The sequence below is a fragment of the Rhinolophus ferrumequinum genome, chromosome X, assembly GCF_004115265.2.
Source record: "Rhinolophus ferrumequinum isolate MPI-CBG mRhiFer1 chromosome X, mRhiFer1_v1.p, whole genome shotgun sequence".
Taxonomy (NCBI): domain Eukaryota; kingdom Metazoa; phylum Chordata; class Mammalia; order Chiroptera; family Rhinolophidae; genus Rhinolophus; species Rhinolophus ferrumequinum.
Genome location: NC_046284.1, coordinates 4,907,456 through 4,929,926, shown reverse-complemented (window position 1 = coordinate 4,929,926; position 22,471 = coordinate 4,907,456). Strand labels below are relative to the sequence as shown.

Sequence of the window (22,471 nt, the reverse complement as noted above, 5' to 3'; positions counted from 1 at the left end):
AATGATCCAATCAAAAGACAAATGGATAAAAAAGATGTGGTACATATATACAATGGGATGTTACTTGGCCATAAAAAAGAATGAAATCTTACCATTTGCAACAACGTGGATAAACCTAGAGGGTATTATGCTTTGTGAAATGAGTCAAACTGAGAAAGACAAATACCCTATGATCTCACTTATACGTAGAATCTAAGAACAAAATAAATGAACAAAACAAAAAACAGACTCATAGATGCAGAGAACAAACTGATGGTTGTCAGAGGGAGAGGGTTGGGGAACTGGGTGAAAAAGGTGGAGGGATTATGAAATACAAATTGGTAGTTACAAAACAGTCATAAGGATATAAAGTACAGTATAGAGAATATAGTTAATAATATTGCAACAACTATATGTAGTGCCAAATGGGTACTAGACTAATTGGAGGGATCACTGCATAAATTATGTAAATGTCTAACCACTGTCCCATACACCTGAAACTAATATAAAATATTGAATGTCAACTGTAACTGAAACACATTTTTAAAAAGAAGTACAAATTGGTAATTGCAAAAGAGTCATAGGCATTTCAAGTACAGCTTAGATAATGTAATCAATAATATTTTAATAACTATACAGTGGTACCTCGGTTTTCAAACTTAATCCGTTCCAGAAGTCCGTTCAAGTTCTGAAACGTTTGAAAACCGAGGTGCGGTTTCCCCATAGAAAGTAATGCAAAATGGATTAATCCATTCCAGACCTTTAAAATCAACCCCTAAAACTGCATATTTAGCATGAATTTTACTATCTAATGATACCATAGATCCACAAAATTTACAGCGTTCGTAAACTGAAATGTTTGTCAACAGAGACGTTCGAAAACAGAGGTACTACTGCATATGGTGTCAGTTGGGTGCAAGTCTTATTGGGGGATCACTTCATAAATTATACAAATGTCTAACCACTATTCTGTATACTTGAAAATGATATGATATTGAATGTCAACCATAATTGAAAAAAAATTAAAGAATGAGGAATGACTTCAACATCATAGTGGCATAAGTCATTTTTCTTTTCTCTCCCCCCTTTTTAAACAACTAATTAAACATCCATAACTGGACAAAGTGCCTCTGTAAATTACACGATGGATCACAGAAGGTTTCTAGCCCAACTGTGCACCCCAAAATAAACAAACTGAACCTGAGTAAGGGCTGTGGATCCAAGGGAGTCAGCAAACCTACCCCACCCTCATTTGTCCTGATCTGAGGGAGAATAAGTACCTACAGAGTGTGAAACTGGGCAGATACCCATAGGTGAGAGTGAATTTGTGGAAGTCCAGCCTGCATGAGGGGATATTCCAGCACACTATCAGAGCAGGCTAACTTAGAAGAAACTGATAAATTTCTAGAAGCATACAGCCTACCAAGACTAAATCAGGAAGAATTACAAAATCTAAATATATCAATAGTGAGTAAAGAGATTGAATCCTTAATGGAAAACCCCCCAACACAGAAAAAACATAAGTCATCACAGCTTCACTGGCAAATTCTACAAAACACGTAAAGTAGAATTAATGTCAATCCTTCTCAAACTCTTGCAAAAAAAATTGAAAAGGAGGGAATACTTCCAAACTCATTCTACAAGGCCAGAATTGTCCTGATACAAAAGCCAGATAAAGACACTAAAAGAAAACTATAGATCAATATCCCTTATGAATACAGATGCAAAAATTCTCAAAATATAATAGCAAGCCAAATTCAAGAAAGAACTAATTAAAAGGATTATACACTATGACCAAATGTGATTTATGCAACAATGTTTCAACACATGCAAATCAATAAATGTAACACTTGCCATTCATAGGATGAGATATAAATATAACATGATCATTGCAATAGATGTAGAAAAGGCATTTGACTAAATAAACATCAATTTATTATTAAAAACCTCAACAGACCAGGTATAGAAGGAATATATCTCAACATAATAAAGGCCATGTACCACAAATCAACAGATAACATTATACTCAATGGTGAAAAATTAAAAGCTTTCCACTAAGATCAGGATCAAGACAAGTATGCCAACTCTCACAACTCTTACTCACTATAGTACTGGAAGTTTTAGCTAGAAAAATTGTATAACACAAAGAAATAAATGACTTCCAAATTGAAAAGGAAGAAATAAAACTGTTGCTGTTTGCAGATGTATCATTTTGTATATAGAAAATCTCAGATACAATAAAAAATCTGTTGAAACCGCTCAGCAATTTCAACAAAGTTTTAGAATATAAAATCAACATATAGAAACTATTGCATTTCTATACACTAATAATGAAACATCCAAAGGAAATAAAGAAAATTATCCAAAGCAAAATAGCATCAAAAACAATAAAATACCTTGGAAGAAATTTAACCAAGGAATTGAAAGATCCATCCAATTAAAACTACAAGATTTCAATAAAAGAAACTGAAAAAGACACAAATAAAAGACATCCCATGTTCATGGAATGGAAAATTAATACTTTTTTAAATGTCCATACTAACCAAAGCCATCTACAGATTAAATGGAATCCATATCAAAATTCTAATGAGATTTTTTACAGAAATAGAAAAAAAGCAATCGTAAAATTTGCATATAACCACAAACAACCATTAATAGACAAAGTAATCCTGAGACAGAACAAAGCAGGAGTAATCACACTTTCTGATTTGAAATTATAAGCCTATAGAAATAAAAACATATGAAAATAGCTTAAAATAGACACATAATAGAGAGCCCAGAATTAAACCCCTGTGCATATGGTCAACAAATATTCAACCAAGGCCCAAGAGTACACAATGGAGAAATGATAGTGTCTTCAACAAATGGTATTGGGAAAACTGGATAAACACATCAGAACAATGAAATTGGAACTCTATCTTATACCACTCAGAAAAAATAACTCATAATGAATCAAAGACTTAAACTTATGACCTGATACCATAAAACTCCTAGAAGAAAACAGGGAAGAAGCTCCTCAACATTGGTCTTGACAATCATTTTTGAGCTATGCCACCAAAATTACAAACAGAAGCAAAAATTAGCAAATGAGATGATATCAAACTTAGAAGATACTGCACAGGAAAAGAAAGAATTAAAATGAAAAGATGACCTACAGATCAGAGAAAATTTTTGCAAATTATATATTGGATAAGGGATTAATAGTCAAAATATATAAAGAACTATATATGACTCAGGAACAACAAATAACAATTTAGAAATGAACAGAGGAACTAAATCAACATTTATTTTTCAAAGGAGACATCCAAATGCCCACTAAGCCCATGAAAAGATGCTCAGTATCAGGGAAATGCAAAAAAAAACCACAAGATATTGCATCACACCTGGTATAATTGCTACATATCACCAAGAAGGCAAAAGATAGCAAGTGTTGCTGAGGATGTGGAGATAAAGTGAACCCTTGCGCACTGTTGGTGGGGATGTAAATTGGTTCAGACATATGTGAAAGAGTATGGGGTTCCTCAAAAAATTTAAAATAGATCTACCATATGATCCAGCAATTCAACATCTGGGTATATACCCAAAGGAAATAAAAACAGAATATCAAAGAGATGTATACACTTCCACATTTATTGTAGCATCATACCCCTTATCTAGATTCTTCAGTTAATAATTTTCCACATTTGTTTAATTTTTCTGTCCCATTTTCATGGTCTCCTGACTATCTCTTTTCTATTTCCTCTCCTTCTCCCTCCTTTCCCCTCTCTCTTTTCTTTTTCTCCCTCTTTCTCTCTTCCTCTCTGTTTTCTGAACCATTGAGAACAGGCTGCATATTAACAACTGAAGAATCTAGATAAGGGGTATATTAGAATTCTTGATGTTGTTCTGGAAATTTTTTATAAGTTTGAAATTATATTCATATGAAAAGTTTTTTCACCTTATTGAGGTATAATTTACAAGTAAAATAGTTCCAATTTAATATATGTGCTGCCGAAGAAAGCACAGTAAAATTGTATATATTTAAAGTATACAACATAATAATACACATATACACTGTGAGATATTTACCATGTCAAGTTAATTAGTATATCCATCACCACACTGAGCTATTTTTTGTAAGAATGCTTAAGATCTACTTTCAGTAAATTTCAAGAATGCAATATTGTTATTAATTATAGTCACCATACTGTACATTAGATCCTCGAAACTTGTTCATCTTGTAGCAACTGACAATTTTCCCCACACCCACCTCCTGGGAACCACCATTCTTCTCTCTGTTTCTAGAAGTTTGAGTTTCTCTGTCTGGTTTATTTAACTGAGCATACTGCCCTCAAATTTCATCCATGTTGTTACGAATGGCAAGACTGCCATTTTTTATGCATAAGTAATATTCCAGTGTGTGTGTGTGCATGTGTGTGTGTGTGTGTGTGTGTGTGTGTGTGTGTGTGTGTATTCCATTCAACTGTCCATGGACACTTGCACTTAGGCTGTTCCCGTACCTTGGCTATTGCGAATAATGTTGCAGTGAATATGGGAGTGCAAATGTCTCTTCAGGATACTAATTTTGTTTTCTTGAGATATATAGCCAGATATGGAAAAAAAAAGACGCATTAGAGCTGATTGTCCGGCTAGGTCTTATTTTCGGGTATCTACATTTCCCAGCACTACTTATTGAAGAGACTATCATTTACCCATTCAGTTTTCTTTGCACCCTTCTCAGAGATTAGTTTACCATATATGCATAGGTTATTTCAGGCCTCTTGGTTCTGGTCCATTATTCTATGTATCTGTTTTTATACCTGTATCATACTGCTTTGATTAAAATAACTTTGTAATATAGTTTGAAATCAGGAAATGTGATGCATTCAGGGTCTTTTTTTGTTTCCATATAAATTTTAGGGCTTTTGTTCTCTTTGTTTGAGAAACACAATTAAAATTTAGACACTGATTCCATTGAATCTGTAGATTGCTTTGGGTAGTACGGTATTATAACAATATTAATTCTTCTAATCCAAGTACGTGGGATCAATTCTCATTATTTGTGTCTTTTTCATTTTTTTCATCAGCTTACAGCTTGTTCACCTCCGTGGTTACATTTATCTCTAAATATTTTATTAATTTTGATGCAATTGTAAATGTGATTGCTTTCTCAAATTATCTTAAGATAGTTTGTTAGTGTATAGAAACACAACTGATTGTTGTATATTGATATTGTATCCTGTAACTTTACTGAATTTATTAGTTCTCAGCGTTTTTTTTTTTTGTGTGTGTGTGTAATCCTTAGTGTTTTCTAAATGTAAGACCATGTCATCTGCAAACAGACAATTTCACTACTTTCTTTCTGATTTCGATGCCTTTTGCTTATTTTTTTTCTGTGTAATTGCTCTGCATAGGTATTATGCTGAACAGAAGTCTAAAGATTGGGTCTCCTTTTCTTGTTCCTGATCTTAAGGAAAAGCTTTCAGCTTTGACACGATTAAGTATAATGTTAGCTGTGGGCTTATGATATGATCACCTTTATTATGTTGAGAAACATTTCTTCTGTATTTAAATTGTTGAGAGTTTTATATAATGAAAGGATGTGAAATTTTCTCAAATTCTTTTTCTGTATCTATTGAGATTATAACATGATTTTGATCTTTCACTCTCTTGATGTGATGTATTACATTTATGGATTTGCTTATTTTGAACCATCTTTGTATACCAGGGATAAATCCCATTTGATCATGGTGTCTGATCCTTTTTAAGTACTGTTGGGCCTGGTTTCCTAGTATTCTGTTGAGGATTTCTGCATCTGTATTAAGCAGGAGTATTGGCTTATAATTTTTTTCTTGTATTTTCCATGTCTGGCTTTGGCATCAGGTTAATGTTATCCTCATAAAAAGCATTTTTAAATGTCACCTGCTCTTCAGTTTTTAAGAAGAATTTGAGAAGGATCGGTGTTAATATAATTAAAAAAATATTTGATAGAAAAAAAAAGGAAGTCATATGTCCCTGGACTCTTCTTTATTGGGAGATTTTTTGACTACTAGTTGAATTCCACGATGAGTTATAGGTCTACTCTGATTATTTCTTTATGATTCAGGGTTGGTAGGTTGTATGTTTCTAGGGATTTATCCATTTTGTCTAGGTTATCCAATTTGTTGGCAGATAATTTTTGATACTAATCCCCTATGATCCCTTACATTTCCGTGTTATCAGTTGTAATGTCTTCTCTTTCATTTCTGAATTTATTGATTTGGTCTTCTGTCGTTTTAGTCTAGCTAAAGATTTTTGGTATCTTTATTAAAAAAATCAAAATTATATGAGGTCAGACAATTAAGTTCACAAACTCATCCTAGAAAAAGTGCTACATACCCCTTTGCGGAATATCACTATGGTCACCTTCGAAGCACTACCCTTGGGAAGCTATGCACCAATGCCAGTGCCTAGTACATCCTTCAAAGCAATTTTGGAGCTCTTTTTCTGGAATGGCCATCAGAGCTGTTGTTGTATTACCCTTGATGTCCTGAATGTCATCAAAATGTCTTCCTTTCAGTATTTCCTTTATCTTTGGCTAAGAAAAGAAGTCATTGGGGCTAGATCAGGTGAGTAGGGAGGATGTTCCAATACAGTTATTTGTTTACTGGCTCAAAACTCCCTCACAGACAGTGCCTTGTGAGCTGGTGCACTGTCGTGATGCAAGAGCCATGAATTGTTGGTGAAAAGTTCAGTAGTCTAACTTTTTCATGCAGCCTTTTCAGCACTTCCAAATAATAAACTTGGTTCAATGTTTGTCCAGTTGGTACAAATTCATAATGAATAATCCCTCTGATATCAGAAAAGGTTAGCAACCATCATTGCAAAAAGTTCGCAAACTTAATTGTCAGACCTTGTATTTTCCTTCTTTCTTTCTTTCTTCTTCTTTCTTCCTTTCTTTCTTTCTTCTTTCTTTCTTTCTTTCTTTCTTTCTTTCTTTCTTATTTCTTTTTCTTTTTTTCTTTTCTTTCTCTCTCTCTCTCTCTCTCTCTCCTCTCTCTCTCTCTTTCTTTCTTTTCTTTCCTTTTCTTTCTCTTAATTAAAGTTTATTGGAATGACAACTGTTAGTAAAGTTACTTAGATTTTAGGTGTACAATTCTGTAATACATCATCTATATATCAATTATGTGTTCACCACCCAGAGTCAGTTCTGTTTCCATCACCATATATTAGATCCCCTTTACCCTCTACCACCCTAATACCCCTTACCCTCTGTTAACCATTAAACTATTGTCTGTACCTATAAGTCTTTGTTTCTTCATTTGTTTGTCTTATTCTTTTGTTGTTTTCAGTTTTATATCCCACATATCAGTGAAATCATATGATTCTCTACTTTTTCTGTCTGACTTATTTCGTTTAGCATTATAATCTCAAGATCCATCCATGTTGTCGCAAATGGTATTATTTCATCTTTTCTTACGGCAGAATGGTATTATATTGTGTATATATGCCACATCTTCTTTATCCATTCATCTATTGAAAGACACTTTGGTTGTTTCAATGTCTTGGCCACCGTAAATAAAGCTGCAATGAACATTGGAGTACATTTCTTTATGGATAAATGTTTTCAGATTTTGCGGTAGATACCCGCAAAGGAGAGGGATTGCTGGGTCATATGGTAATTCTATTCTTAATTTTTGGAGGAACGTCCACACTGCCTTCCATAACGGCTGCACCAGTCTGCATTCCCACCAACAGTGTATGAGGGTTCCTTTTTCCCCACAGCATCTCCAACACTTGTTATTACCATGTTTCCCTGAAAATAAGACAGGGTCTTATATTAATTTTGGCCTCAAAAGATGCATTATGGCTTATGTTCAGGGGATGTCATCCTGAGAAATCATGCTAGGGCTTATTTTCCGGTTAGGTCTTATTTTCGGGGAAACATGGTATTTGTTTGTTGATGATAGCCATTCTAATTGGTGGGAGGTGATATCTGGTGTGGTTTTTACCTGCATTTCTCTGATGGTTAGTGATGTTGAGCATTCTTTTCATGTTTATTGGCCATTTGTATGTCCTCTGGAAAAATGTTTCTTCAGGTCCTCTGCCCATTTTTTAGTTAGATTGTTTTTGTTTGTTTGTTTGTTTGTTGTTGAGTTTTATGAGTTCCTTATATATTTTGGATATTAGCCCCTTATCGGAGGCACCGTTTGCAACAATCATCTCCCATTCGGTTGGTTGCCTCTTTATTTTGTCAATGGTTTCTTTTGTTGTGCAGAAGATTTTAGTTTCATATAGTCCCATTCATTTATTTTAGCTTTTACTTCCCTTGCCTTTGTCATCAAATTCATAAAATGCTCTTTGAACTCAAGGTCCACAAGTTTAGTACCTATGTTTTCTTCTATGCAAATTATTGTTTCGGGTTTTAATGTTTAGGTCTTTGATCCATTCTGAGTTAATTTTGGTAGACAGTGACGGATAGCAGTCTAGTTTCATTCTTTTGCATGTGGCTTTCCAATTCTCCCAGCACCATTTATTGAAGAGGCTGTCTTTTCTCCACTGTGTGTTTTTAGCTTCTTTGTCAAAAATTATCTGTTCATATTTATGGGGGTTTATATCTGGGTTCTCAATTATATTCCATTGGTCGGGTGTGTCTGTTTTCTGCCAGTACCATACTGTTTTGATTATTGTTGCCCTGCAGTACAAGCTGAAGTCAGGGAGTGTGATAATGCCAGCATTGTTCTTTTTTCTTTGGATCGCTTTGGCTATTCGGGGTCTTTTGTGGATCCATACAAATCTGGTGATTTTTCGTTCTATTTCTTTTAAAAATGCCATTGGGATTTTGATGGGGGTTGCATTAAACCTGTCTATTGCTTTAGGTAATACGGCCATTTTAATAATGTTGATCCCTCCAATCCCTGAACATGGAATCTTTCTTCATTTCTTTGTTTTCTTCAATTTCTTTTAAAAATGTCATATAGTTTTCAGTATACAGGTCTTTCACATCCTTGGTTAAGTTTATTCCTAGGTATTTTATTCTTTTTGTTGCAATTGCAAAAGGAAATGTTTTTTTTTTTAAATTTCTTTTTCTGAGATTTAATTGTTAGTATATAGAAGTGCAATGGACTTCTGTACATTGATTTTGTAGCCGGTAAATTTACTGTATTCATTTATTGTTTCTAACAGCTTTTTGGTGGAGTCTTTAGGGTTTTCTATATATAGCATAATGTCATCTGCAAAAAGTGACAATTTAACTTCCTCATTCCCAATTTGAATGCCTTTTATTCATTTATCTTGCCTGATTGCTCTGGCTAGGACTTCCAATACTATGCTGAAAAGCAGAGGTGATAGGGGACAGCCCTGTCATGTTCCTGAACATAGAGCAAAGGGCTTCAGTTTTTCAGTTAATTATATTAGCTAAGGGTTTGTCATATTTGGCCTTTATTATGTTAAGGTATTTTCCTTCTATACCTCTTTCAGTGAATGTTTTAATCATAAAGGGATGTTGTATCTTGTCAAACTCTTCTTCTGCATCTATTGATATAATCATATGATTTTTGTCCTTTATTTTGTTATGTGGTGTATCACATTTATCGATTTGTGTATGATAAACCATCCTTGTTCCCCTGGGATGAACTCCACTTGATCGTGATGTATAATCTTTTTAATGCATTGTTGCATTCGATTGGCTAGAATTGTGTTTAGGATTTTAGCATCTGTATTCATCAGAGATACTGGTCTGTAATTTTCTTTTTTTGTGTTATCCTTACCACGTTTTGGTATCAGGGTAAGGTTGGCCTTATGAAACGAGTTGAAGAGTATTGTCTCTTCTTCAATTTTTTGGAAGAGTTTGAGTAGGACAGGTAGTAGACCCTCTTTGAATGTTTGGTAGAATTCACTAGTGAAGTCATCTGGTCCCGGACTTTTGCTTTTGGGAAGGTTTCGGATGACTGATTCAATTTCCTTACTGGTGATCGGTCTATTTAGATTTTCCAGTTCTTCGTGATTCAGTCTAGGAGGCTATCTGTTTTTAAGAACTTGTCCATTTCTTCTAGGTTATTGAATTTGGTGGCATATAGTCCTTCATAGTATTCTTGGATAATCCTTTGTATTTCTGTGGCATCCGTGATACCTTCCTCTCTTTCATTTCTGATTTTGTTTATTTGTGTCTTTTCTCTTTTTATTTTAGTGAGTCTAGCCAAGGGTTTGTCAATTTTATTAATTTTTTCAAAGAACCAGATCTTTGTCAAATTAATTTTTTTCTATTGTCTTTTTGTTCTCTATTTCATTTAGTTCTGCTCTGATTTTTATTATTTCCTTCCATTCTGACTTGGGGTTTCATTTGTTCTTCTTTTTCTAGTTCCTTAAGGTGTAACCAGAATTTGTAGTTTCAAATTGCTAAGTCTTGCATTCGTCCTTCTTGCCTGTTATTTTTAAATATCTATTTCATTTACTGCTACTTTGATTTTGTTACTTTCTTCCTTTTGGAAACCTAGAGTTAATTTGTTTTCCTTTTTCTACTTTCATAAGGTTTAACATTAGGTTGTTTATTTGGTATCTCTGCTTTTTTCTTAATATAGGTATTTATTGCTGTAATCTTCCCTTTTTACAATTACTTTTTATACATCTCATACATTTTGGAACATTGGGTTTCCTTTTCATTTGTCTCAATATTTTAAAAACTATTTTTCGTTTGATCTTTTCATTGACCCATTAGTTGTCTAGGAGTGTGCTGTTTAATTTCCACATGTTTGTGAATTTTCCAGCTTTCCTCCTCTTATAGATTTATAGTTTCATACCATTGTGATTGGAAAAGATAGTTGACAGTATTTAAATCTTCTTGAGTTTGTTAAAATTTGTTTTGTGGGGTGGCCAGATAGCTCAGCTGGTTAGAGAACAACTGTTAACAACAGGGTTGCCAGTTTGATTCCCACAGGCCAGTGAGCTGCGCCCTCCACAACTAGATTGATGACAACAAGGTGCTGCTGAGCTGCTGGTGGGGCAGCCTGATGGTTCAGTTGGTTAGAGGGCGAGCTCTTAACAAGGTTGCCAATTCAATTGCCGCATGGGATGGTGGGCTGCACCCCCCTGCAACTAAAGATTTAAAATAGTGACTAGACTTGGAGCTGAGCTGCACCCTCCACAACTATATTGAAGGACAGCAACTTGATTTGGAGGTGATGGGCTGTGGAAAAACACACTGTTCCCCGATATTACCCAATAAAAAATTTTAAAAAAGAAAAAAACAACGAACTTGTTTTGTGACCTAACACATTAGCTATTCTGGAGAATGTTTCATGTGTAGTTGAGAAGAATGTGTATTCTGCTATTGTTGAGTTGAGTGTTCTTCCTATATCTGTTAGGGCAATTTGGTCTAAAGTTAGTTCAAGTCCATTTTTTCCTTATTAATATTCTGACTGGATGACCTATCAAGTTTTGAAATTGTGGTATTGAAGCCCCTATTATATTGCTTGCTGTCTATTATTTCTTTCAGATTGGTTAATATTTGATTCATATACCTAAGTGTTCCTATGTTAGGTGCATATAATTTTACAATTGCACATCCTCTTAATAAAATGACCCATTTATCATTATTTTTCATTTGGCATTGAAGACCTCCCTTTAACATTTCCTATAGTGCAGGTCTAGTTGTGAGGAACTCCCTCAGCTTTTCTGTCTTGGAAAGTATTTAGCTCTCTTTCATTTTTGAATAATAGTTTTTCAGGGTAAATTAGTTGGCATGAGGCTGGAGGTTCCCTCCCCCAAGCACTTTTTACTTATCATCCCACTCTCTCCTGACCTGTAAGGGTTCTGCCAAAAATTTGCTTATAGCCTTATGGGAGTTACCTTGGTTGAGATGAGATTTTTTTTTTGGTCTTGCTTTTAAAATTATCTTTTTAAAAAATTTTTTGATAATTTTGATAACTTTATTGGGCTGTATGATACAACCCAAAGAGGACTTCACTGAGACACATTATAATAAAATTATCAAAAATTAAGAAAAACAAAGATAATTGTAAAACATCTGGGATTTTCATTTACTTTTAAGGACGGCTGGAAATTATAAAATAAGAATTGCATTATAGAGAAAGCACAGGCTTATATCAGCGTCCTGGCTTAGCTCTAGTCAAGCTACTTTAGGGTCATGAGCCTCAATTAATTTTCTTGGAAAATCAGATAATAATAATATTCTTGTAGTCTCCTTTGAGGATTAACGGGCTCTGAGCATAGCCCCTTGTATGCTTTATAGTTCTAACAGATGATGGCCACTATTGTCTCTCTTCCCAATGGAACTTGCAGAATATTTCTCCTCAATTCAAAAATGAAGAAGTAACTTATGTTAGCCTTTCCCTTTGGTAATATATTTTTTTCCAGTTCATAACTTCAGAAAATATATGCCATTTGTGAATTCAACCCAAGCATCTAAATAAAGAAAATGCAAAGAACAGTACCTTGTAGCTGGAAAGCTTCTTTTACTGTCAAAGGAACCCCAAGGAAGGGCCATTTCTTTTCCAGGGTGGCATCATCTTCCTGCTTCTCTGCAAGCTTTGTATCTACAGCATGAGCCTCCTTCTTAGCTTCCTCAAACCTTGAAAAAAATGAAACAGAGCTACATGAAGCACATAAAGTAGCCATCTACCCAGCTTTATTAAAAGAACATAGATTAGCATTATTCAAATTGATATACTTGTCAAGATATTTATAAAGCTTACCCTTTGAACCAGTGATTCTTCTTTCAAAAATTCATATAAAGTACAATAATCCAACATACTAACAAAATACATACAGAAAGATGGTCAGTGAATCATTATTTGTATTGGAAAACATGTGAAAGTAACCCATTACCAAATAAGTTATTATAGATAACTATTTTGGACAATTGTACAGTCAATAATAGTGATATTTTTTCTAAAAGCTTTACTGTTCTTTGAAAATTTTTATAATGTATACTGATTTCATTTAAATGAAAAGAGGAGGTTACAATGTTGTGTTTCTAGACTAATCTCAATAATATGAAAAATACACATGTATTTGCAAACAAACCAAATATTAACAGTAAATGACCACTTTTTGGTGCTATGATTATGGGTAAATTATTTTTGTCCTTTTTCTGCTTTTTGCAATTATTCTTCAATAAGTATATATTACAGAAATGCTCAGAAACATACAATTAAATCAATGTTCCTAAAATAACACAATTCCAGTGTATGTGGCAATACAATTACTAAACGACATAATGCCAATAGAATTTCTCAGTGTTTCAAACAGTAATTCTTCAAAATAGGAATTTCAAACCCTCTAAATAAACTGCCATGCAACTTAAAAAATAATTTTCATAAATAATTATTGGGCTCACTGGAAGCAGTAATGATGTCTATTATTTCAACAAATATTCAAAATATTCAATAAAAATAAGTGTATAAAGTCTATGCCTTCAAAACAAACAAAAATTCTGGAGCTATTATTTCCTACGTCTGTGATCTATACAAGTTCTTTCACTAGATTTCAGTTGCCTCCATTGTAAATTTGGGATATTTACCTAGCCGGGTGGTTGTGAGAATGCAGTTAGAAAATGGATACAAAGTAGAGTTGGGAGTCCCTAAGGAGGATTTATCACTTCCAGGTATACAAGATAATATGCCAGAGAAGGAAGACATATGAAGTCTAGAGTGTGCCAGGATAATAAATGATGATGACAATGATGATGATGATGGATGATGATATGTAACAATCATTAATATGTGCCAGGCACTGCTCTGAACACCATACAATCACTCAATCTTAACAACCATGTGACATAGGTATCATTATTGTATACAATTTACACATGAGGAAAGTTAGGCTCGAGGATGTTAAAAATTGTGCCCAGGATCACACAGCTAATAAATGATGGAACCATGATTTTATGCCAAAGTCTAGTTGGTTCTGAAGCCTAAAAACACAGACTCTAGATCTGAGCTGTTCAATACAGTAGCTATAAGCCACATGTTCCTATTGATCATATGAAAATTGACTGGTGCAATATGTTAAAATTATAATATTTTGACAGTTAAAAAACATGTTGTTGGGCCGGCCTGGTGGCTCAGGCGGTTAGAGCTCCATGCTCCTAACTCTGAAGGCTGCCAGTTTGATTCCCACATGGGCCAGTGGGCTCTCAACCACAAGGTTGCCAGTTCAATTCCTCAAGTCCCAAAAGGGATGGTGGGCAGCACCCCGTGCAACTAAGGTTGAACCCGGCACCTTGAGCTGAGCTGCCGCTGAGCTCCCGAATGGCTCAGTTGGTTGGAGAGCATCCTCTCAACCACAAGGTTGCCAGTTCAATTCCTCGAGTCCCGCAAGGGATGGTGAGCTGCGCCTCCTGCAACTAGCAATGGCAACTGGACCTGGAGCTGAGCTGCGCCCTCCACAACTAAGACTGAAAGGACAACTTGAAGCTGAATGGCACCCTCCACAACTAAGGTTGAAAGGACAACAATTTGACTTGGAAAAAAAGTCCTGGAAGTACACACTGTTCCCCAATAAAGTCCTGTTCCCCTTCCGCAATAAAATCTTTAAAATAAAACACCATGTTATTAAAATTAATTGTACTTGTTCCTTTTTATTTTAAAATTTGACTATTAGAATATTCAAAGTTATATGTATAGCTCACATTTTATTTCTACTGTATAATGCTGATCTACAGTGAGAACACATAAATTTGTATCCCAGCTCCACTATTTACTGTGTCTCCTCAGGAATGTTATCTAACCTTTCTATATTTCAATTTCCTCATATAAATAATATAAATAATGAAACCAATAATATTTACCATACAGGATTATTGATATGATTTAATGAGTTAACATATTTGTAAATACTTCGTTTAATCAGAAATCATCGCTCACCAACAGGAGTGGGAACCCTGCTGTCAGGTCTACACTACAGAATGCTGCTGTTCTCAGTGTGTTAGACACCTGACCCAAGTGAAACAAATAAAATTCTCTCTCTCTCTCTCTCTTCAAGTAAAAGAAATAGGTAACTTGGTTATTTACAGATAAGACAGGGCTCTGAAGTTATGAATTAGTGGTAGGACACTAAAAAGAAGGCCCACACATCTACTTTTGAAAGCTCCAGCGATGCCTCACTTCATGACCTTCTAAGGCTCTGCTCGTTCAAATCTCTTTTATTTATTTATTTATTTATTTATTTATTTATTTATTTAGGTGACAATTGTTAGTTAAATTACATAGATTTCAGGTGTACAATTCTGTATCACATCATCTATAAATTACATTGTGTGTTCACCACCCAGAGTCAGTTCTCCTTCCATCACCATATATTTGATCCCCCTTACCCTCATCTCCCACGCCCCACCCCCGTTACCCTCTGGTAACCACGAAACTATTGTCTGTGTCTAAGAGTTTTTGTTTCTCATTTGTTTGTCTTGTTCTTTTGTTGTTTTTGGTTTATATACCACATATCAGTGGAATCATATGGTTCTCTGCTTTTTCTGTCTGACTTATTTCGCTTAGCATTATACTCTCAAGATCCATCCATGTTGTCACAAATGTTCCTATATCATCTTTTCTTATCACTGAATTGTATTCCATTGTGTATATATACCACAACTTCTTTATCCATTCATCTATCGAAGGACATTTTGGTTGTTTCCATGTCTTGGCCACCGTAAACAAAGCTGCAATGAACATTGGAGCACACGTGTCTTTATGGATAAATGTGTTCATACTTTTTGGGTAGATACCGAGGAGAGGGATTGCTGGGTCATATGGTAATACTATTCATAATTTTTTTAGGAACCTCCACACTGCCTTTCATAACGGCTGCACCAGTCTGCATTCCCACCAACAGAGTATGAGGTTCCTTTTTCTCCACAGCCTCTCCAACACTTGTTACTATTGGTCTTGTTGATGATAGCCATTCTGACTGGGGTGAGGTGATGTCTCATTGTGGTTTTTATTTGCATTTCTCTGATGATTAGTGATGCTGAGCATTTTTTCATATGTCTATTTGCCATTTGTATGTCCTCTTTGGAGAACTGTCTCTTCAGGTGGTCTGCCCATTTTTCAATTGGGTTGTTTGTTTTTTTGTTGTTGAGTTTCATGAGTTCCTTTTATTTTGGATATTAGCCCCTTATCGGAGGCACTGTTTGCAAAAATCTTCTCCCATTCAGTTGGTTGCCTCTTTATTTTGTCAATGGTTTTTTTTTGCTGTGCAGAAGCTTTTGAGTTTCATATAGTCCCATTTGTTTATTTTAGCTTTTACTTCCCTTGCCTTTGGAGTCAAATTCATAAAATGCTATTTGAACCCAAGGTCCATAAGTTTAGTACCTATGTTTTCTTCTATGCAGTTTATTGTGTCAGGTCTTACGCTTAAGTCTTTAATCCATTTTGAATTAATTTTGGTACATGGTGACAGATAGCAGTCCAGTTTCATTCTTTTGCATGTGGCTATCCAATTCTCCCAGCACCATTTATTGAAAGGCTGTCTTTTCTCCATTGTATGTTTCTTGCTTCTTTGTCAAAAATTATCTGTCCATATTTATGTGGTTTTATTTCTGTGTTCTCAGTTCTATTCCATTGGTCTGTGTGTCTGTTTTTCTGCCAATACCATGCTGTTTTGTAGCCCTGTAGTACAAGCTAAAGTCAGGGAGTGTGATACCTCCAGTATTGTTCTTTTTTCTTAAGATTGCTTTGGTTATTCGGGGTCTTTTGTGGTTCCAAACAAATCCGATGATTTTTTGTTCTATTTCTTTAAAAAATGCCATTGGGATTTTGATGGGGATTGCATTAAACCTGTATATTGCTTTGGGTGATATGGCCATTTTAACTATGTTGATTCTTCTAATCCATGAGCACGGAATGTCTTTCCATTTCTTTGTGTCTTCTTCAATTTCTTTTAAAAATGTCTTATAGTTTTCAGCATATAGGTCTTTTACATCTTTGGTTAAGTTTATTCCTACGTATTTAATTCTTTTTGCTGCAATTATGAAAGGAATTGTTTTTTGTATTTCTTTTTCTGAGATTTCATTGTTAGTATATAGGAATGCAATGGACTTTTGTACATCGATTTTGTAGCCGGCAATTTTACTGTATTCATTGATTATTTCTAATAGCTTTTTGGTGGAGTTTTTGGTGGAGCTTTTTAGGGTTTTCTATCTATAGCATCATGTCATCTGCAAAGAGTGATAATTTAACTTCTTCATTCCCAATTTGGATGCCTTTTATTTCTTTCTCTTGCCTGATTGCTCTGGCAAGGACTTCCAACACTATGTTGAAAAGCAGAGGTGATAGGGGACAGCCCTGTCGTGTTCCTGAACGTAGAGCAAAGGGCTTCAGTTTTTCACCATTAATTATGAGATTAGCTGAGGGCTTGTCATATATGGCCTTTATTATGTTAAGGTATTTTCCTTCTATACCTGTTTTATTAAGTGTTTTAATCATAAATGAATGTTGTATCTTGTTAAATGCTTTTTCTGCATCAATTGATATAATCATATGATTTTTGTCCTTTATTTTGTTTATGTGATGTATCACATTGATGGATTTGCGGATGTTGAACCATCCTTGTGCCCCAGGGATGAACCCCACTTGGTCGTGATGAATAATCTTTTCAATGCATTGTTGGATTCGATTTGCTAGAATTTTGTTTAGGATTTTTGCATCTGTATTCATCTGAGATATTGGTCTTTAGTTTTCTGTTTTGTGTTGTCCTTACCAGGTTTTGGTATCAGGGTAATGTTGGCCTCATAAAATGAGTTAGGCAGTACTGTCTCTTCTTCAATTTTTTGGAAGAGTTTGAGCAGGATTGGTATTAGATCCTCTTTGAAGTTTTCGTAGAATTCACTAGTGAAGCCATCTGGTCCTGGGCTTTTGCTTTTGGGACGGTTTTGGATGACTGATTCAATTTCATTACTGGTGATCGGTCTGTTTAGATTTTCCAGTTCTACATGGTTCAGCCTAGGAAGGCTATATGTTTGTAAGAACTTGTCCATTTCTTCTAGGTTATTGAATTTGGTGGCACATAGTCTTTCATAGTTTTCTTGGATGATCCTTTGTATTTCTGTGGTGTCCGTGATCACTTCCCCTTTTTCATTTCTGATTTTGTTAATTAGTGTCTTCTCTCTTTTTATCTTAGTGAGTTTAGCCAAGGGTTTGTCAATTTTGTTAATCTTTACAAAGAACAAGCTCTTTGTCACATTAATTTTTTCTATTGTCTTTTTGTTCTCTATTTCACTTAGTTCTGCTCTGATTTTTGTTATTTCCTTTCTTCTGCTGACCTTGGGTTTTATTTGTTCTTCTTTTTCTAGTTCTTTAGGGTGTAACATGAGGTTATTTATTTGGGATTTTTCTTGTTTCTTGAAATAGGCCTGTAATGATATAAATTTCCCTCTTATTACTGCTTTCGCTGCATCCCAATAATTTTGATAGGATGTATTTTCATTCTCATTTGTTTCTATATATCTTTTGATCTCCCCTCTTATTTCTTCTTTGACCCGGCTGTTCTTTAAAAGTATGTTGTTTAATGTCCATGTATTTGTGTTTTTTCCTACTTTCTTTTTGCAGTTGATATCCAATTTCAAAGCCTTGTGATCAGAGAATATGCTGGGTATGACTTCAATCTTCTTAAGTTTGCTGAGGCTGATTTTATGTCCCAATATATGGTCTATCCTTGAGAATGTTCCATGTACACTAGAAAAAAACCTATAGTCTGATGTTTTAGGATGAAGTGCTCTATATAGGTCAATTATGTCCATTTCATCTAATGTGTCATTTAGGGCTGCTATTTCGTTATTTATTTTCAGTTTGGATGATCTATCCATAGCTGTCAATGATGTATTTAAGTCCTCTAGTATAATTGTGTTTTGGTCAATTTCTCCCTTTAGTTCTGTTAGTAGTTGCTTGGTATATTTCGGTGCTCCCTGATTGGGGGCATAAATATTGATGACTGTTATGTCTTCTTGTTGTATAGTCCCCTTTACCATTATGAAATGTCCATCTTTGTTTCTTGTTACCTTTTTTACCCTGAAGTGTTTCATCTGATAGCATTATGGCTATACCTGATTTTCCCTGGATACCATTTGCTTGGATTTTCAAGTTCCACCCTTTCACTTTGAGTCTGTGCTTGTCCTTGTAGCTGAGATGTGTCTCTTGGAGACAGCATATGATTGGGTTTAGTTTTTTGATCCAATCTGTTACTCTGTGCCTTTTTATTGGTGAGTTCAGTCCATTTACATTTAGGGTGATTATTGATATGTGAGGATTTCCTGTCATTCAATCTTTAGTTTTCTGGTAAGACTGTGTCTCCATTGTTTCTTTGCCTTTTTGTTGTCTGTTATTTCTGTGTGGTGGTATTCTATGATGTTTCCCTCTGTTTCTTCTTTTATTACAGTATATATTTCAGTTCTGGATTTTTTTTGAGTGGTTACCCTTAAGTATGGAAAAGAAAGTTTGACATTTAGAGTATTCCATTTTCTTCAGCACGCTTACTTTCTCCATTCCCATATTCCAGTTCAGGCCTTTACTCTCCCCCTTTTTATGTTTTGGTTGCCACAAATTGTCCCTGTTGATGGTGGTCGAATAGCCTTCTTTAGTATTTCTTATAGTGCAGGTCGTGTATTAGAAAATTCCCTCAGCTTCTGTATGTGTGGAAAGGTCTTTATTCCTCCTTCATATCTAAAGGATATCTTTGCTGGATATATTATTCTTGGCTCATAATTTCTCTCTTTCAATAGTTTGAATATTTGGTTCCACTCCCTCCTGGCTTGTAGAGCTTCTGCTGAAAAATCTGATGATAATGTAATGGGCTTTCCTTTGTAGGTTACTGTGTTCTTTTCCCTGGCTGCCTTGAGGATTCTTTCTTTGTCGTTGATTTTTGACAGCTTCAATATAATGTGCCTTGGAGAAAGCCTGTTGGGATTGAGGTAATTAGGTGTTCTATTTGCTTCTTGGATTCGAGGAGCTAGTTCTGTCCACAAGTTTGGGAAGTTCTCATGAACAATTTGTTTGAATATATTCTCTGTTCCGTTCTCTCTTTCTTGTCCTTCTGGTATGCCCATTATTCTTATATTGCTCTTTCTGATGGAGTCAGAAAGTTCTTGTAGAGTTCTTTCATTTTTGTTAAGTCTCAAGTCTCTTTCTTCTTCCATCCATGTCACTTCCAGGTTTCTATCCTCAATGTCACTGATTCTTTCCTCCATCTGGTCAACTCTACTACCTAAGCTGGTTATTTCACTCTTAATTTCTTCTATTGAATTCTTAATCTCCAGAAATTCTATTTGGTTCTTTTTAAAAATATCAATCTCTTTCGTAAAATGCTCATGTTGTTCTTTGATTGTATTTCTGATTTCATTAAACTGCCTTTCTGTGTTTTCTTGCATCTCGTTGAGTTTTTTCAGAACTGCAATCTTGAATTCTCTGTCATTTAAGTCACGTATTTCCATATCTTTAAGTTCCTTTTCTGGAGACTTCACTTTCTTTCTGAGCTGTCTTGTTGCCTTGGTTACTCACAGCAATTACTGACTTATTATTTCTCTTCCTAGACATCTACAGGAGTGGCTTCTGCAACAGGTTGATAGGAAGAGGTCTTTCTTTTGTTTTCCAGTGCTTGTTGGTAGAATGTTTTATTTTCTCTCCCACTGAAGCCTTTTTTTCCTCTCACACACGGTAGTGCTATGTTTTCTCTGCACTATTCCAGCTTCTCTCACAATGGGGGGATTCCCTGGGAGACGGGCTTCTCCTCTGTTAATAGTTCGCCTGGGTCACAGGGCGCAGTGTCCGTGTGGGTATGCGGAGAGCTTTTGAAGTTCCAAAGCTCTTCCTGCACCAGATTCAGAGACCATATGTTTCAGCAGTTCTGTTTACTCCTGCAGGGATCCACCCAGATAGGTGGGGCCAGGGAGGGGGTGAGTTGTGAGAGGTGGCCCAGAGCAATGGCGGTGACCACCACCACAGCCTGTCCTGCTTCCACTTCTTCCTCCCCTTTGTCGGGACTAGTTGGGCTGGGAATCTGTGTCTGCGGTCCAAAGTTCTCAGAACAGCAAATATTCTGTTCTTTTGATCTGACACCACTACTGTTCTGCTTCTAGCACCGGGCAGGTGGGTGCGGGGCGAGCTCTGGGAAGGTAGGGAGGGGGTGGCTAGTCTCAGTGCCTAAGGCTTCCATTCTCTGCTCGGCAGTGAGGGCTTAAACCACCGTTTTCAGCCTTCTTCCCTCAGTCTTTTCTCCGAGGTCTCTGCCGTGAGCGTTGTGTTCAGCCGTATTATATGCTGTCGCCTCAGCCCTGTGGGCCATCAACGGAGCCCTAGCAGTCCAAGTTCTTCCCTCTCCCACAGTTGCGGTAGTTCTGGGATGCAGCGAGCTCGGAGCACTGAGCTAGGTCTGCGTCCTGCACCTGCGTGGTTCCATCTCTGCACTTCTCCCTTCCCTCTTCCCCCGCTCGCACGATTCGCCCACCTTTAGGTGAATTCAGTAGTGGGCCTCTTCGTCTTGCCTGTCTGCTGTGCAGGGTGTCCTTTGTGGAGTTATAGTTGTTCGATTAGTTGTAAATGCCAGGGAAGATTTACAGAGGCTCACCTCACGCCGCCATTTTTATGACGTCCGGCAATTATAATTTTAATGGAAACCTGTTACATTTCCTGAGTGCACTTGATATTTCAATAGTTGTATTTTATATTCATTAACTCACTAAGTTCTCACAACAATCCAATACATATGTAACATATGCCCCATTATACCAAAGAGTAAACTGAGATAAAGTTAGTTCAAGGACTCATCTGAGGTCACATTGTTATGTAGCAGACGTTGGCTGCTACCTGAAATCCACTGTTTCCCAGTATTAACAGAACCTCAAATTTTTTTTGACAACTACCTTGAACTACCTTTCTTAGCTGCCATATATTTCAGGGGAGTAGGTCCAATCCCTAGCCTGAAGGTTGTGATTTCGTATTTGTTTATTTCAGTCACAGTGATGCTATTCAACTTGCCAGAAATAGATTTACGCATAGGTGTGTGTCCAGAATTTTCTCCATTGAGACATGTCGTATGGCTGCCATCTTATGACCATGGAAAGATCTAACCTGAAAATAAGTCTCACAATCTACGATGTCCAAGGCAAAGGACTGAATACATAGTTTATTGATGACATTTTTCAGCTGCTGAAATAATGAATTATGCGGCTAATCTCACTATGGACTTCCTGTTTTATGGGATAATATATTTTCCTTATTGTTTTCAGTCATTTTTAATTGGGTTTTCTGTTATTTGCAGCGAAAAGCACAGAGTTGGCATGTCACTTTTAATTGAGGGTCTGAGGCAAAAGCTAGGTTTCAACAGATATCAGTGTAAACAGGAGATAAAGATTCACAGAAAATGATTGTTGACTACATTTTGCAGAAATCTGCCTATGTCAGAAAAATGAGAGCATTATGATAATTACAGCAAGATATTGATCTGAAAATATAATCTGGCTCTTGAAAATACATAGAATCTGGCCACTCGAAGGCACTGTATTAGAGTGGTCAGAGTCCAGGCTTTG

At 35.8% G+C, this 22,471-nt stretch overlaps 1 protein-coding gene across 1 annotated transcript in view; it reads right to left on the bottom strand.

Annotated features, from left to right (window-relative positions):
* Positions 1–22,471, bottom strand: part of FAAH2 (fatty acid amide hydrolase 2) — an 80,567-nt gene that overhangs the window by 38,016 nt on the left and 20,080 nt on the right. The window contains exon 3 of the mRNA XM_033118101.1: positions 12,390–12,526. Within this exon, the coding sequence (XP_032973992.1) occupies positions 12,390–12,526 (137 nt within the window). The remainder of the gene's footprint in view (positions 1–12,389; positions 12,527–22,471) is intronic.